This window comes from Bufo gargarizans, chromosome 5 (genome assembly GCF_014858855.1).
Source record: "Bufo gargarizans isolate SCDJY-AF-19 chromosome 5, ASM1485885v1, whole genome shotgun sequence".
NCBI lineage: Eukaryota > Metazoa > Chordata > Amphibia > Anura > Bufonidae > Bufo > Bufo gargarizans.
The window spans coordinates 466,977,767-466,995,510 of record NC_058084.1 but is presented as its reverse complement, the minus strand read 5'-3'; the positions used below and the strand labels follow the sequence as shown (position 1 = coordinate 466,995,510).

At 45.0% G+C, this 17,744-nt stretch overlaps 1 protein-coding gene across 1 annotated transcript in view; it reads left to right on the top strand.

The window, feature by feature from the left end:
- LOC122939519 (unconventional myosin-Id-like) overlaps window positions 1-17,744 on the top strand; it is a 73,131-nt gene that overhangs the window by 13,011 nt on the left and 42,376 nt on the right. Inside the window, exons 2-6 of the mRNA XM_044295588.1 lie at window positions 5,996-6,204; window positions 6,289-6,382; window positions 8,488-8,653; window positions 14,047-14,100; window positions 14,579-14,674. Coding sequence (XP_044151523.1) covers window positions 5,996-6,204; window positions 6,289-6,382; window positions 8,488-8,653; window positions 14,047-14,100; window positions 14,579-14,674 — 619 coding nt within the window. The remainder of the gene's footprint in view (window positions 1-5,995; window positions 6,205-6,288; window positions 6,383-8,487; window positions 8,654-14,046; window positions 14,101-14,578; window positions 14,675-17,744) is intronic.

The following is a 17,744-nucleotide window of genomic DNA, read 5'->3' as shown; positions in this document are numbered from 1 at the left end:
CATTACACTGCTGGGGCTCCGATCGGAACTGACACTGCCACCAATGATGGGGGGGAGGAGGGGGACCCTGTGGGATATGGCCGGCACATTCATTGGTAGCGCAGTGGCCACAGTCCCTCCCCTCCTCCTCCTACTCTGTCCTCATTGGTCTTCAGCGGCAGCCGCGCACAGTGGGGAGGGAGAGACTCCCTCCTCCTCCTCCTCAGCTGTGCCGGCCGCTCAGTCCTGCCTCTCTGGCCTCCGGAGGACACGGAAGCGGTGAGTGAGACGCTTAATTTCACTCCCGCTCCGTGATCACGTGATGTAAACGATTCCTCGATGCAGGGAAACTGCATGATGAATTTTTTTACTCGATTTAATCGAGTTATTCGAATAATCGTTTCAGCCCTAGTCACAGCCATTCATTGTGGAGGTTGACGCATCCGTGGTAGGGGTAGGATCAGTCTTGCCTCAGGGCCCTTCACATAGTAAATGGCGCCCATGTGCATTCTTCTCTAAGAAACTCTTGGCTGCTGAAAGAAATTATGACGTAGGCAATAGAGAATTGCTGGCCATTAAGTCGGCTTTTGAGGAATGGCGCCATTGGTTGGAAGGAGCGATGCATCCTATTACGGTAATTACCGATTACAAAAATCTGGTTTACCTGGAGTCGGCTAAACATCTGAACCCAAGGCAGGCCAGATGGACGTTGTTTTGTAGCAGATTTTATTTCATTGTCACCTATCGACCTGGGATTAAGAAGGTCAAGCTTTCCTGAAAGAGGGGGGGGGGGGGTGATTCGGAAGATCCTGGTCCTATCTTGTCTGAAGGGGTAGTAATATCCGCCCTTTATCCCGACCTTGAGGCAGAGGTGTTGGAGGCCCAGGGAGATGCATCGGATTCTTGTCCTCCGGGAAAGTTGTTTGTTTCTTCATAATTATGGCACAAGGTATTCGAGGAACATCACTGTACAGTTCTTACAGGACACCCTGGGAGCAGATCCACGGTTGATCTCATCTCTCGTAGATTCTGGTGGCCGGGGTTGCGTAAATGTGTGGAGGGCTATGTGTCAGCCTGTAGTACTTGTGCACGTGCTAAGGTGACACATACTCGGCCTTCAGGATCTCTACTTCCGTTGTCCATCCTGTCCAGACCTTGGGCTCATTTGTCCATGGACTTTATCATAGATTTGCCAAATTCCTCAAGAAAAACTGTGATTCTGGTGGTTGTTGATCGCTTCAGTAAGATGTCACACTTTATAGCATTAGCAGGGCTACCTAATGCTAAAACTCTCGCACAAGTGTTTGTCAATAACATCGTGAAGCTACATATTCCCTTTGATGTGGTGTCTGATAGGGTGACTCAGTTTGTTTCTAGATTCTGGAAGGCGTTCTGCACTCGTTTGGGGATACAATTGTCCTTCTCTTCGGCTTTTCATCCTCAGTCGAACGGACAGATTGGGCGCACTAACCAGAATCTGGAGACTTATCTGAGATGTTTTGTCTCAGAGAATCAGCAGGAGTGGTCTTCTTTTTTGTTTTTGGCCGAGTTCGCCATAAATAACCGTAGGCAGGAGTCCACTGATAAGTCGCCGTTTTTGGGGGCATATGGGTTCTATCTGCAGTTTGGCACATTTTCTGGTACTGAGACTTCTGGTATACGTGAAGAGGAAAGATTCTCCTCTTCTTTGTCATCTATTTGGTGGAAAATTCAAAATAATCTGGAAAAAAAAATGGGCAAGAAGTATAAACAAATGGCTGACCAGAGACGTATGAGTGGTCCGGACCTGAGAGTGGGTGATTCTGTGTGGCTGTCCGCAAGAAACAATAAGTTAAAAGTACCATCTTGGAAGTTGGGCCCAAGGTTTATTGGTCCATATAAGATCTCTGCCATTATTAACTCGATAGCCTTTCGTCTTGACCGTCCGCAGGCTTTAAAGATTCTTAATGTTTTCTACAAATTATTACTGAAGAGATATGTCGAACCTGCTGAACTGTCCTCCCTGCCACCCCCTACTGTCATGGTGGACGATAATATCGAATTTCAGATCGCCAGCATGTCACTGCCTGCCCTGTGAGAGATCTGAGAAGATCGGATAGACTTGCAGCACGTGAGTCTGACAGGTCTTTCTTTTTCCATTCTGTTTGTTGTTGTGGGCTGGATCACACCTCTCCACAGGTTCTACTCGTTAGCTGTTTAAGAGGCTCTATTTAAGTCTGCATCTTACTGCTGACTTTGCGGTTGATATTTTCCTTCTGGAGTTCTATACTGGTTGTTTGTAGATCCTCTACTTCCCGCTCATCTCAAGCTAAGTCCTCCTGTTCTCCCCTTTGTGCATGTTTTGCTTCTAATGTTTTGCTGCTGGTCCCTTCACGATGGAAGGTACTGGCTGTCTCATTCCCTGCTCCCTAAGTTAGGGTTTGCTTCAGTGTCAGCAGGGCTTAGGTTCCAGCGTATGAGTTTGTTCACCATCAGGACTTTCTCATACTGTCAGCAGTCAGGGAGAGGCTCAGGGATTGTTAGGAGGTTACCATTCCCTCCTCCCTAGCTTTGGGGCCTAGTCTGTTTACCTGTTGCTGTTTGTTTACTTGGTGTTCCTCTTATCCCCACTTGCTGTGACACAGCATAGTGGACTCCCAAATTCCCTATAGATCCCCCCCAGTATCTTGTTCACTGGAAGGGTTACGGTCCAGAGGAGAGAATGTGGGTTCCAGGAGCCAACGTTAATGCTAGTCACCTTGTGAAAGCCTTTCACAGAGCTAATCCGGATAAGGTCGGTCCTGGGTGTCCGGAGGTCACCCGTAGAAGGGGAGGGGTACTGTCACGGTACCTTCTGTGACAGAGGTTAGAAGATCGGAGAGACTGACTGCACATGAGGTTAACTGACAGTCTCTTGATTCTCAGTGTTGTTGTTTGGTAATGACCACACCTCTTGTCAGGTGCAGCTTGTGGTCATTACTGCTTCCCTATTTAGTTTGGTCTCACACGTCATACCATGGGGTTGATATTCTCTGCTTGGATTTGGAAGAGCTGGTGTGTGGACCTTACCTGTGTTCCTGTTCATCCATTTTCTATAAGTTGTACTGCTCGTTGTATTTGGTTGTTCCCTTGTGCTTGTTGTTTCTAGACCTCAGGGAGACGCTGGTTCGTTCATCCGGGAAGGAACCAGTAGTCTCATTCCCTGTCACTACCTCTAGGGAATTTCAGGGTTCCTAGGGTTTAGGTTACGGCATATGTATTTTCCCACCTTCAGGGTCTATACATACTACCAGGAGTCAGGGCCAGGTGTAGGGGATTCCTAGGAGGTGACCTTTCCCCTCTCCCTAGCCTTGCGGCCTAGTTCTGTGTCTTTTCCCTTCTGTTGTCATTCTGGTGTCCCTCGCTTCCCCGTTATACTTGACAGAGATACTGAGAATTACACCCAGTATACAGGACAGGAGAAGTGGTACTGTGCAGTGTCCATATATACAGAATAAGAGCAGATACTGAGGATTACACCCAGTATACAGGACAGGAGAAGTGGTACTGTGCAGTGTCTATATATACAGCGTAAGGGTCCATTCACACATCCGTATGTGTTTTGCGGATCCGCAAAACACTGACTCCGGCAATGTACTTCCGCATTTTGTGGACCGCACATCGCCGGCACTATAATAGAAAATGCCTAATCTTGTCCGCAATAGGAGAAGTAGTACTGTGCAGTGTCTATATGTCAGGAGTATTTGTGTTGTACTTTCTTGCTATAGATGGAGCAGGAAGTTCTGCACAGTGTGATATAAGATGTCTGTGCACCCGCTGGTTATCAGTGAGACCACCGCACAGGCTCGGCTCCCAGTAAGCGAACACCAGACAATCACATTTCCTTTTTTCTGTTTATGATGGGTAATATTGAGTTTTGGTTCTTTAAAACTGTATACACAGCTCAGCAGGCAGTATCACACAGGAGAGGATTAGATACACAGCTCAGCAGACAGTATCACACAGGAGAGGATTAGATACACAGCTCAGCAGACAGTATCACACAGGATAGGATTAGATACACAGCTCAGCAGTCAGTATCACACAGGAGAGGATTAGATACACAGCTCAGCAGACAGTATCACACAGGACAGGATTAGATACACAGCTCAGCAGACAGTATCACGCAGGATAGGATTAGATACACAGCTCAGCAGACAGTATCACACAGGATAGGATTAGATACACAGCTCAGCAGACAGTATCACACAGGACAGGATTAGATACACAGCTCAGCAGACAGTATCACACAGGATAGGATTAGATACACAGCTCAGCAGGCAGTATCACACAGGATAGGATTAGATACACAGCTCAGCAGGCAGTATCACACAGGATAGGATTAGATACACAGCTCAGCCGACAGTATCACACAGGATAGGATTAGATACACAGCTCAGCAGACAGTATCACACAGGATAGGATTAGATACACAGCTCAGCAGGCAGTATCACACAGGATAGGATTAGATACACAGCTCAGCAGACAGTATCACACAGGATAGGATTAGATACACAGCTCAGCAGGCAGTATCACACAGGATAGGATTAGATACACAGCTCAGCAGGCAGTATCACACAGGATAGGATTAGATACACAGCTCAGCAGACAGTATCACACAGGATAGGATTAGATACACAGCTCAGCAGACAGTATCACACGGGACAGAATTAGATACACAGCTCAGTAGACAGTATCACACAGGATAGGATTAGATACACAGCTCAGCAGACAGTATCACACGGGACAGAATTAGATACACAGCTCAGTAGACAGTATCACACAGGATAGGATTAGATACACAGCTCAGCAGACAGTATCACACAGGATAGGATTAGATACACAGCTCAGCAGACAGTATCACACAGGATAGGATTAGATACACAGCTCAGCAGACAGTATCAAACATGATTGGTTTAGATACAGAGGTTCAGCAGACAGTATCACACGGGACAGAATTAGATACACAGCTCAGTAGACAGTATCACACAGGATAGGATTAGATACACAGCTCAGCAGACAGTATCACACAGGATAGGATTAGATACACAGCTCAGCAGACAGTATCACACAGGATAGGATTAGATACACAGCTCAGCAGACAGTATCAAACATGATTGGTTTAGATACAGAGGTTCAGCAGACAGTATCACACGGGACAGAATTAGATACACAGCTCAGTAGACAGTATCACACAGGATAGGATTAGATACACAGCTCAGCAGACAGTATCACACAGGATAGGATTAGATACACAGCTCAGCAGACAGTATCACACAGGATAGGATTAGATACACAGCTCAGCAGACAGTATCAAACATGATTGGTTTAGATACAGAGGTTCAGCAGACAGTATCACACGGGACAGAATTAGATACACAGCTCAGTAGACAGTATCACACAGGATAGGATTAGATACACAGCTCAGCAGACAGTATCACACAGGATAGGATTAGATACACAGCTCAGCAGACAGTATCAAACATGATTGGTTTAGATACAGAGGTTCAGCAGACAGTATCACACAAGGCTGATTAGATACCTTGTCTCTGAAGCATTATTTCTACCTATCCAGCAGTGGCATAGCTAGAACTGACTAAAGATAAAGATAAATACTCGCCTCTCTTCTCCTCCTGTGGACGCCTCCGTTCTTTTTGCTGCGCTGTATCTAGACACGCACTCACTGTGACCTGGCATCACACAGCATCAGGTCATAGTTCGCTCTTACGCACGCAACGTCCTGAAGCCGTGCGCAGCCAGGACTTAGTGCTGCGCAGGCACCTGGAGAAGAGCAGGGATCGGTAAGTAATACCAATGCTAGGACTGGGAGCACCATACTCACCGTTCCCTGGACTCTGAAAATAAATCCATTTGTCCTTCTCCTGGGCCCCTTTCTGAGTTCGGGCCCCGTACCAGCCACTTCCCCTACTTCCATGGTAGCTATGCCTCTGTCTCCTGTAGACCCAGAAGCTGACACTCTTTTTTTCCACCTCTGCAGGTTTGAGCGTGGCCGGATCTACACGTATATTGGGGAAGTTGTCGTGTCTGTAAACCCTTATAAAAACATAGCCCTGTATGGAAAAGACATGATTGAATATTACCGGGGGCGAGAGCTGTACGAGCGGCCCCCACATCTCTACGCCATCGCAGATGCAGCGTACAAGGCCATGAAGCGGAGAGCGAAGGACACGTGTATTGTTATATCAGGTGCCACAGCCTCGCTGGGGGTCATTCACTGCAGAAATCTGCATGAAGCTTGAATCGCAGGTTGACTCTTGTTTCCTCTTACAGGGGAGAGCGGCGCAGGGAAGACTGAGGCCAGCAAGTACATCATGCAGTACATCGCAGCCATAACCAACCCCACACAACGAGAGGAGGTGGAAAGGCGAGTGATAATCCACAGACATAAGGATATTTTCAATGCCTCAGGGCAAAATGTGTCAAAAAAGTCTTAATTCCTTCACAGAGACCCCTTCTAGTTTGGCTGATATCTCTAGAGAAGTTTTAAGGCTCCTAAATGGGTCAGACTCAGTAGACCTATAGGTGGCACTAGAGAGACTGTTTGTTTCTTCTTCTGGAGGAGCTAATTTGCCATTCACACGCTCGTAGTGCTGCCATGCCTGCGTTGTGGACCGCAAAACATGGATCCGCAAAGCATGGGCACTGGCCGTGAGAATGAACATACGATGAAAGATAGGACATCTTTTGCAGAGCGGAGGCACAGACCCGCAAGTCCACAGAAAAAAACAGAAGCCCTTCCCTGGGCTTCCAGGTCCATGCCTCCGCTTCATAAAAGATAGGACATGTCCTATCTTTTACTGTATCTTGCAGATCGTGGACCCATTGAATTCAGGGTTCAGACTCAGATTCAAGTTAAAGTTACAGAGTTCAGGTTCAGACTTAGACTCTGCACATTCAGGTTCTGGTTTCAGGCTCAGATTCAGGTTCAAGTTACGTTGTTGTGGTTTAGATTCAGATTCAGGGTATAGTTCAAGATTCAGGATCCATAGATTTAGATTATGGTTTCAGGGTTCAGGCTCAAAGTCAGGATGTGCAGATTGAGGTTCACATTTTAGATACAGAGTTCAGATAAAAAGCCAGGAGCTAGTGTGAAAACAGGAGAACATATACCTGGCCCTGACGCCACTGTTAGGTGATTCAAATACCTCACTCAATACTTTGATTGGAGGGGTGAGGTTAGTTGATTACAGCAGCACTTTGCTATGGATCCTTAGTATTATATGAAATCTTTGTAGCATTTATACTGGAAATTATTAAGTAGTGCAACTGTTGCATTAAGCTATTACTATAACACTTTAATCACAAACTGACAACTTTTAGGAAATCTTGAAGGTCCTGGTATTAAAAGCTTGAGAACTTGCAGCAGATTCTGTGTGTTCTTCTGCTAGAGTAGCTTGAACTTCTGGGCCTCATAAGCACACTTTGCTGTAAGGCATGGATGTAGACCCCATCATGGTCCCATTGTTATTATCTTATCTGGGGCTGTAGATCAGAATGTGATTAGGAAGATCCATTGCTATATGTTAAGCATATTTTCTGGATTGATGTCCACAACCAGGCTCCTGAGTGTCATTATAAGCACATTTTGGTGTGAGGCATGGTTGTAGATTCCATGACGGTCCCACTGTCATTATGATCTGCAGCTGTAGCTCAAAGTGTGCTGATTAGTTGAATCCATTGCTATGTGTTAAAGGGTACCTAAACCTTCACTCAAAGCACGGTAGGTGCAGTGGCGCTTTTCAGAGTGATTTCCACCTTCGCTTGCATGAGCTCTTCTCTTAATTTTGTAGCATGTAGAGTACAGATCCTATATACCTTCAATGGATCCACATTCTGCATACAGCAAAAGCAGAGGAGAGCTACGAAGCTTTGTGTAATGGTTTAGGTACCCTTTAACTTTATATATTCTGAAATGAAATCCAACAAACTGTATCCTGGGTCTTATAATTAGCATACTTTGCTATCAGGCATGAATTCAGAGCCCATCATGGTCCACCTTTTTTATCTGATCTGGGGCTGTATATTAGAACTTGCAGATTAGTAATATCCATTGCTATACATTACAAACATTTTCTGGATTAATGCCCACAACCTGGTTCTTAAGTCGAATACTAAACACATTTTGCTGTGAGGCATGGTTGTAGATCCCATCACGGTCCCACCTTTATATTATGATCTGTGGCTGTTGCTCAGATTGGTAATATCTATTTCTATATGTGAAGCCTATTTTATGGAATAAATGCCCATAGCCAGGCTCCTGAGTCTCATAACAAGTACTTTACTGGAAGGCATGGTTTTAGATCCCATCACAATCCTGCCATTATCATCTGATCCAGAGTTGCAGCTCAGATATTTTTTGATTAGTAATATCCATTGCTGTTTTTTAAACCTCTTAGCTAGAATTCGTTTTCACAATGTGACGATCAGTTGTATTAAAGATAAAGGATCTCCACAACTTATCCTTTCCAGGGTGAAGAACGTTCTGCTGAAGTCCAACTGTGTCCTTGAAGCCTTCGGAAATGCCAAAACCAACCGTAACGACAACTCTAGTAGATTTGGAAAATACATGGACATCAACTTTGACTTCAAGGGAGACCCTACCGGAGGACACATCAACAACTATCTCCTTGAGAAGGTGAAAAGAGGAATCATGACCTGCCAGACTTACAGAAATGTGATGTCACAACCAGACAGCTGAGAAGCTCTGACAGAAGCCTTTCAGAACCTCCTCCTTGAGTTTTCCTTGTTGTGGTGTTCAGTTCCTCATCTCGTTAGCCTCTCTCAGCTGTCATGTAGTTGGACTGATTGCATCCCTTTAAATTTCACCCCATAATGCATTACTGGGCGGCTTATACTACTTCCTGGAGTGTGTGTGCATGCTGATCCTATTTCCCAGTCTGCTACAAAGTTAAGTGCTGTACATTTTTCTGTTTGCTGGATCCCAGGTGACCCTGACTCCCTCCGTGTCTGGTGTAGGGAGCCGGTGGTCGTGTCCCCTCACTATTGTAGGGTGTTCAGGGGTTATATAGTCGAGGTACGTGGATATGCAACCATCCACCTTTGGGATCTTTGCATAGGCTGAGCAGCCAGGGAAAGTGCCAGGTTTTGTGCAGGGGTCTCCCTTTTGGTTCCTTAGCTTTGGATCCAGTGAGTCATATATGCATGTTGCATTGTCTTGTTTCCTGTACACCGTCCGTGACATTATAAGCCGCCAAAACCATCTCAAGCATGGATCCGGTTTCACTTTTAGCGGAACGCCTTCAGGGTCTTTCATTGGAGGTAGCTGATCTCCGCAGGACTTTTTCTCAGCTTCAAGTGACCGGTTCAGCTGGCGTTCATGGAGTTTGTTCTGAGCCTAAGATCTCGCTCCCGGATACGTTTTCCGGGGGTAGTGAGAATTTTGTGCGTTTTAGAGAGGCTTGCAAACTCCATTTTCGCCTTCTTCCCCATTCCTCTGGTGATGAGGAACGGAGGGTGGGGATCATTATATCGCTGCTCAGGGGTAACGCTCAGTCCTGGGCCTTTTCGCTGCCGGAGGGGGCACGGCCCCTCCGTTCAGTGGATGAATTCTTTTTAGCCCTGGGTCAGATATATGATGATCCGGATCGTATTGCTCTGGCGGAGTCTAGACTACGTCTCCTATGCCAGGGTAAACAATCCGCAGAGATATACTGCTCAGAATTTCGGAGATGGGCAGCTGATACTGGTTGGAATGATGCTGCACTCCGAAGTCAATTTTGCCATGGTCTTTCAGAGGGATTCAAAGATGCATTTGCCTTTCATGAAAGGCCTATTTCTTTGGACTCTGCTATGTCTCAGGCCGTTCGTATTGACAGGTGTCTTAGAGAGAGAGGAGAGATATCTCCTTCCTGTCATACTCAGTCCCAGGACAGTGCAGCGGTCTCATTCTGTGCGCAGGGGTCTCGGTCGCTGTCAGCCCCTTCTGAGCAGGAGCCCATGCAGCTGGGATTGATTGCTTCTGACAATAGAAGATTCAGCTCGCATGGGAGGGTTTGTTTTTGTTGTGGAGGTATAAATCATTTGGCAAATGTTTGTCCCTCTAGGAGATTCAGGCAGTTCTCTGGGAGTAATAAAGAAACAAAGAGGAAAATATCTTTTAAAAATGTTCCGTCTGTTACTATTGGCAGGGTTGAGGCGGAAATTGAAGGTTTTCCGTTTGCTTGTAGTTCCCGTTTTGTCCTGCCTGCTAGGGTGGCGCTAGAGAGCAAGAGCATTTTTTGTGAGATTTTTGTGGATAGTGGAGCAGCGGTCAATCTCATTGATAATCAATTTGCAATAACTCATGGTTTCCAGGTGTGCACTTTGGGAAAGGATATTCCTGTTTTTGCTATTGATTCCGCTCCACTTTCTCAGAAATCATTAAAGGGCATAGTTCACAATATCCGTTTAATTGTGAGTGATGCTCATGTTGAGGATATGTCATGTTTCGTCCTTAGCGGTTTGCCTACTCCTCTAGTGTTGGGGCTGCCCTGGCTCACTAAACATAACCCCACCATTGATTGGCAAGCGAGGCAAATAAATGGTTGGAGTGACTTTTGCAGAGAGAATTGCCTCACGACATCTGTTTCTGAGGTTTCTACTAAGACTGTACCATCTTTTCTCTCTGAATTTTCGGATGTCTTCTCTGAGAGTGGAGTTCAGGATTTGCCCCCGCACAGGGAGTACGATTGCCCTATTAATCTCATCCCAGGCGCCAAGCTGCCTAAATCTCGTTTATACAATCTTTCCCAACCTGAGAGGATCGCTATGCGTGCTTATATCTCTGAGAGTCTGAGAAAAGGACACATACGACCCTCGAAGTCACCTGTTGCCGCTGGTTTTTTCTTTGTTAAGAAAAAAGATGGTTCTTTAAGACCTTGTCTGGATTTCAGGGAGCTGAACAGTATCACTATTCGTGACCCTTATCCGCTTCCTCTGATCCCGGACCTGTTTAACCAGATTGTTGGGGCTAAAGTCTTTTCCAAATTAGATCTAAGAGGGGCATACAACCTGGTCAGGGTCAGAGAAGGAGACGAATGGAAGACGGCCTTCAATACCCCTGAGGGCCATTTTGAGAATTTGGTTATGCCTTTTGGTTTGATGAATGCCCCAGCCGTTTTTCAGCATTTCGTGAACAGCATTTTTTATCATTTGATGGGAAAATTTGTATTAGTGTATTTGGATGACATTTTGATTTTTTCTCCTGATTTCAAAACTCATAAGGAACATTTACGTCAGGTCTTGCTCATCCTGCGGGAGAATAAACTATATGCGAAACTGGAAAAATGCGTGTTTGCGGTTCCAGAAATTCAATTTTTGGGGTTTCTTCTCTCCGCTTCTGGTTTTCGCATGGACCCCGAGAAGGTCCGCGCTGTGCTTGAGTGGGAGCTTCCTGAGAATCAGAAGGCGCTGATGCGTTTTTTGGGCTTTGCCAATTATTACAGGAAGTTTATTTTGAATTATTCCTCTATTGTTAAACCACTCACTGATATGACCAGAAAGGGGGTAGATTTTTTTTCTTGGTCGGTAGAGGCGCGTAAGGCTTTTTCTAATATCAAGGAGAGTTTTGCTTCCGCTCCCATCTTGGTACAACCTGATATTTCTCTACCCTTCATAGTTGAGGTTGATGCTTCTGAGGTGGGTGTGGGTGCGGTCTTGTCTCAGAGTTCCTCTCCTGCCAAATGGCGACCGTGTGCCTTTTTCTCGAAAAAACTCTCCTCCGCAGAGAGAAATTACGATGTGGGAGATAGGGAATTGTTGGCCATCAAGTTGGCTTTTGAGGAATAGCTCCATTGGCTAGAGGGAGCCAGACACCCTATTACCGTGTTTACGGACCATAAAAATCTGGCCTACTTGGAGTCAGCCAAGCGTCTGAACCCGAGACAGGCCAGATGGTCTTTGTTCTTTTCAAGATTTAATTTTGTTGTCACATTCCGCCCTGAGGTTAAGAATGTGAAGGCGGATGCCCTGTCACGTTGTTTTCCGGGAGGCGGGAATTTTGAAGACCAGCGTCCCATTTTAGCCGAAGGTGGAGGCAGAGGTGCAGGCAGCCCAGTCAGAGGCTCCTGATCTTTGTCCTCCTGGGAGGTTGTTTGTGCCTCTCGCTTTAAGACACAAGATTTTTAAGGAACACCACGATACGGTCCTTGCTGGGCACCCGGGGGCAAGAGCCACACTGGATCTCATCGCTCGGAGATTCTGGTTGCCTGCGCTTCGTAAGTCGGTTGAGGGTTTTGTGGCAGCCTGCGAGACTTGCGCTCGTGCCAAAGTCCCTCATTCACGGCCGTCAGGTCCTCTCCTTCCCTTACCCATTCCTTCCCGTCCTTGGACACATCTGTCCATGGACTTCATAACGGACCTGCCTCGTTCCTCGGGGAAGACTGTGATTCTGGTGGTGGTGGACCGTTTTAGCAAAATGGTGCATTTCATCCCTTTTCCTGGTTTGCCCAATGCTAAGACGCTGGCGCAGGCATTTATTGATCACATTGTCAAATTGCACGGTATTCCTTCAGACATAGTCTCTGATAGGGGCACGCAGTTTGTTTCCAGATTCTGGAAGGCTTTCTGTTCTCGCTTGGGGGTTCGTTGTCATTCTCTTCTGCTTTCCACCCGCAGTCGAATGGCCAGACGGAGCGCGTCAATCAGAATCTGGAGACATATCTGCGCTGTTTTGTGGCGGAGAATCAGGAGGATTGGTGTTCTTTTTTGTCCCTTGCTGAGTTTGCTTTAAATAACCGTCGTCAGGAGTCCTCTGATATGTCACCATTTTTTGGTGCATATGGGTTTCATCCGCAGTTTGGGATTTTCTCGGGAGAGGGGTCTTCTGGTTTACCTGATCAGGACAGATTCTCCTCGTCTTTGTCATCTATTTGGCAAAAGATTCAGGATAATCTAAAGAGCATGAGTGAGAGATATAAGCGTGTGGCAGATAAGAGACGTGTGCCTGGTCCGGATCTGAATGTTGGTGATCTGGTGTGGTTGTCTACCAAGAATATCAAATTGAAGGTTCCCTCCTGGAATTTGGGTCCTAGGTTTATTGGGCCTTACAAAATCCTGTCTGTCATCAATCTTGTTGCCTACCGTCTTGATCTTCCTCAGACTTGGAAGATCCATAATGTTTTTCATAAGTCCTTATTGAAACCTTATGTTCAACCCATTGTACCCTCGCCTTTGCCTCCTCCTCCGATTATGGTTGATGGGAATCTTGAATTTCAGGTCTCTAGGATTGTGGATTCTCGTCTTGTCCGCGGTTCTCTCCAGTACCTTGTTCATTGGGAGGGTTATGGTCCTGAGGAGAGGATGTGGGTCCCAGTGACGGACATTAAGGCCTCTCGTCTCATCAGGGCTTTCCATAGGTCCCATCCTGAGAAAGTGGGCTCTGAGTGTCCGGAGTCCACTCGTAGAGGGAGGGGTACTGTCACAACCAGACAGCTGAGAAGCTCTGACAGAAGCCTTTCAGAACCTCCTCCTTGAGTTTTCCTTGTTGTGGTGTTCAGTTCCTCATCTCGTTAGCCTCTCTCAGCTGTCATGTAGTTGGACTGATTGCATCCCTTTAAATTCCACCCCATAATGCAATACTGGGCGGCTTATACTACTTCCTGGAGTGTGTGTGCCTGCTGATCCTGTTTCCCAGTCTGCTACAAAGTTAAGTGCTGTACATTTATCTGTTATTTTCTGTTTGCTGGATCCCAGGTGACCCTGACTCCCTCCGTGTCTGGTGTAGGGAGCCGGTGGTCGTGTCCCCTCACTATTGTAGGGTGTTCAGGGGTTATATAGTCGAGGTACGTGGATATGCAACCATCCACCTTTGGGATCTTTGCATAGGCTGAGCAGCCAGGGAAAGTGCCAGGTTTTGTGCAGGGGTCTCCCTTTTGGTTCCTTAGCTTTGGATCCAGTGAGTCATATATGCATGTTGCATTGTCTTGTTTCCTGTACACCGTCTGTGACATGTGATTTCCATCTTGGCATGGACCATGTACTCCAAATGAACATTTCATAATCCCTAAACACGATGTCTTCTCCTTCCAGTCTCGGGTCCTGAAGCAGCAGCCAGGGGAAAGGAATTTCCATTCATTCTACCAGGTGAGTTAAGTGTGGAGGTTGTACTGCAGAAGATGCAGAAGGCATATTCAGGGCCAGATGGACCATAGGACATGAACTCTATGTAAAGTGGTGGCTACATGGTGGGAACACTGGGCATATCTAGAGTGTGCAAGTTCTCGTGGTGTACCCCATCGCTTTATTGGACAGCAATCACTTGGTGCAGTGGTGAGACCTCTTGAGATTACATAAAGCTTCTGATGCATTTTACATCCTTTTGGTATTTTTGCTTTCAGTTTGGCCTCATTTGATTTAAAATGTGGCAGCACAGTCTCCTTATATATTGTCAATGATGATAGTTTCCACTTGGGCTCCTGCCAGATCATTGGAGTTCATGGGGCACTCGTGGGCCCCGTATCAGGCTGGAGGTCTCATAGACCACCCAATTGTCTCACCGCTCCTACCTGCTGACATCTTTGTTGTCTCAATGATCTTATTCTGAAAATCTCTCTCCTTTCAGCTCCTCCTGGGGGCCCCAGATGCATTACTGAGTTCATACCACCTGCAGAGGGACCCCACATTATACGTCTTCACCAGAGAGGGCGCTAACAACAATGTAAGTTACCAACCTCCAGAAAAATAGTCACATCACCTCAATTATAAGAGGTTTTGAAGGTGTCCTTGTCACTTAGAGGAAGACAGATGAGCTTCGCTGAGACATGTGCCATGCTGGGTGTCTGTAGACAACCTCCATAGAGTTGCTAACATGGGAAGACTTTGCTGTAATCTTTGACCGCTTCATCATGAAGGCATAGCACCCGGACTGAATCCACACCCATTCATTTCAATGGTTCTGTGTACAGGAGCGTTGTTTTTCACGCATCAGTTCTGCGTTGCATGAGAATCGCAGCATGTTCTATATTCTGTGTAGCCCTGGCCCCATAGAAGTGAATGGGGCCTCAGTGAAAAAACACATTGGGCCAGATTTATCATTAGCTCAAGTCAGAATAATGGAGTGAAAAAGTAGCAAATTTTTGCGCAACCGCTAAAACTGCGCCTTTTTCCGGCTCTGCGCTATGCTCGTTAGTTTTCTGAAAGTGGGCGTGTTTTCTTATGAAAATGAATCTGTAGACAGATTTACTATTGGGACTATTTAAAGAGCACCCCAAATGCTTGAATTAACTTCTTTATTAACTTCAACTGTTCTTCATATATAACACTGCCGCCTCCGCAGCAGATAGTCCATGTACATAACACGTGTTGAAAAGATATCACAAAATGGCGGTATTCTTAAGATGGTGGTTCAACTGTTCAATCTTGTCATATAACATAAAATGGTGGATATATTTCTCTCTTCAGTATCTGTTCTCTCACTGTAAGTTACTTAAGCCCTTTATGATCTCTCTGAGAGGTAGATATGAGGTCTAACTGACAGTTCTGCTTGCTCAACTTGGTTTGCAGTATGCAATTGCTTATGATCTGGTATGAGCAGTCTGTACACACTGCATCTATTATACCTCGTACCTCACATATCAGTACACTGCTATATATACTATATACCTGTACACACTGCATCTATTATACCTTGTACCTCACATATCAGTACACTGCTGTATATACTATATATCTGTACACACTGCATCTATTATACCTCGTACCTCACCTATCAGTACACTGCTGTATATACTATATATCTGTACACACTGCATCTATTATACCTCGTACCTCACATATCAGTACACTGCTGTATATACTATATATCTGTACACACTGCATCTATTATACCTCGTACCTCACCTATCAGTACACTGCTGTATATACTATATATCTGTACACACTGCATCTATTATACCTCGTACCTCACATATCAGTACACTGCTGGATATACTATATATCTGTACACACTGCATCTATTATACCTCGTACCTCACATATCAGTACACTGCTGTATATACTATATATCTGTACACACTGCATCTATTATACCTCGTACCTCACCTATCAGTACACTGCTGTATATACTATATATCTGTACACACTGCATCTATTATACCTCGTACCTCACCTATCAGTACACTGCTGTATATACTATATATCTGTATACACCGCATCTATTATACCTCGTACCTCACATATCAGTACACTGCTGTATATACTATATATCTGTACACACTGCATCTATTATACCTCGTACCTCACATATCAGTACACTGCTGTATATACTATATATCTGTACACACTGCATCTATTATACCTCGTACCTCACATATCAGTACACTGCTGTATATACTATATATCTGTACACACTGCATCTATTATACCTCGTACCTCACATATCAGTACACTGCTGTATATACTATATACCTGTGCACACTGCATCTATTATACCTCGTACCTCACATATCAGTACACTGCTGTATATACTATATATCTGTACACACTGCATCTATTATACCTCGTACCTCACATATCAGTACACTGCTGTATATACTATATATCTGTACACACTGCATCTATTATACCTCGTACCTCACCTATCAGTACACTGCTGTATATACTATATATCTGTACACACTGCATCTATTATACCTCGTACCTCACATATCAGTACACTGCTGTATATACTATATCTGTACACACTGCATCTATTATACCTCGTACCTCACCTATCAGTACACTGCTGTATATACTATATATCTGTACACACTGCATCTATTATACCTCGTACCTCACCTATCAGTACACTGCTGTATATACTATATATCTGTACACACTGCATCTATTATACCTCGTACCTCACATATCAGTACACTGCTGTATATACTATATATCTGTACACACTGCATCTATTATACCTCGTACCTCACATATCAGTACACTGCTGTATATACTATATATCTGTACACACTGCATCTATTATACCTCGTACCTCACATATCAGTACACTGCTGTATATACTATATACCTGTACACACTGCATCTATTATACCTCGTACCTCACATATCAGTACACTGCTGTATATACTATATATCTGTACACACTGCATCTATTATACCTCGTACCTCACATATCAGTACACTGCTGTATATACTATATATCTGTACACGGCATCTTATTATATCTGCGTACTCGTCACATAATGCAGTACACCTGTCTGTATATACTATATATCTGTACACTGCATCTATTATCGCACTTCGTACCGTCACCTATCAGTTACAACTGCTGTATATACTATATATCTGTAACAATGGGGCATCTATTATATATAGCGCGGCATCGTACCTCACATATACGCGTACACACTGGGCTAGTATATACTATATATCTAGTACTTACACTGGCATCTATTATGCCTCATACCTCACATATCAGTAACACATGGCTGTATATACTATATATCTGTACACACTTGCATCTATTATACCTCGTACCTCACATATCAGTACACTGCTGTATATACTATATATCTGTACACACTGCATCTATTATACCTCGTACCTCACATATCAGTACACTGCTGTATATACTATATATCTGTACACACTGCATGTATTATACCTCGTACCTCACATATCAGTACACTGCTGTATATACTATATACCTGTGCACACTGCATCTATTATACCTCGTACCTCACATATCAGTACACTGCTGTATATACTATATATCTGTACACCCTGCA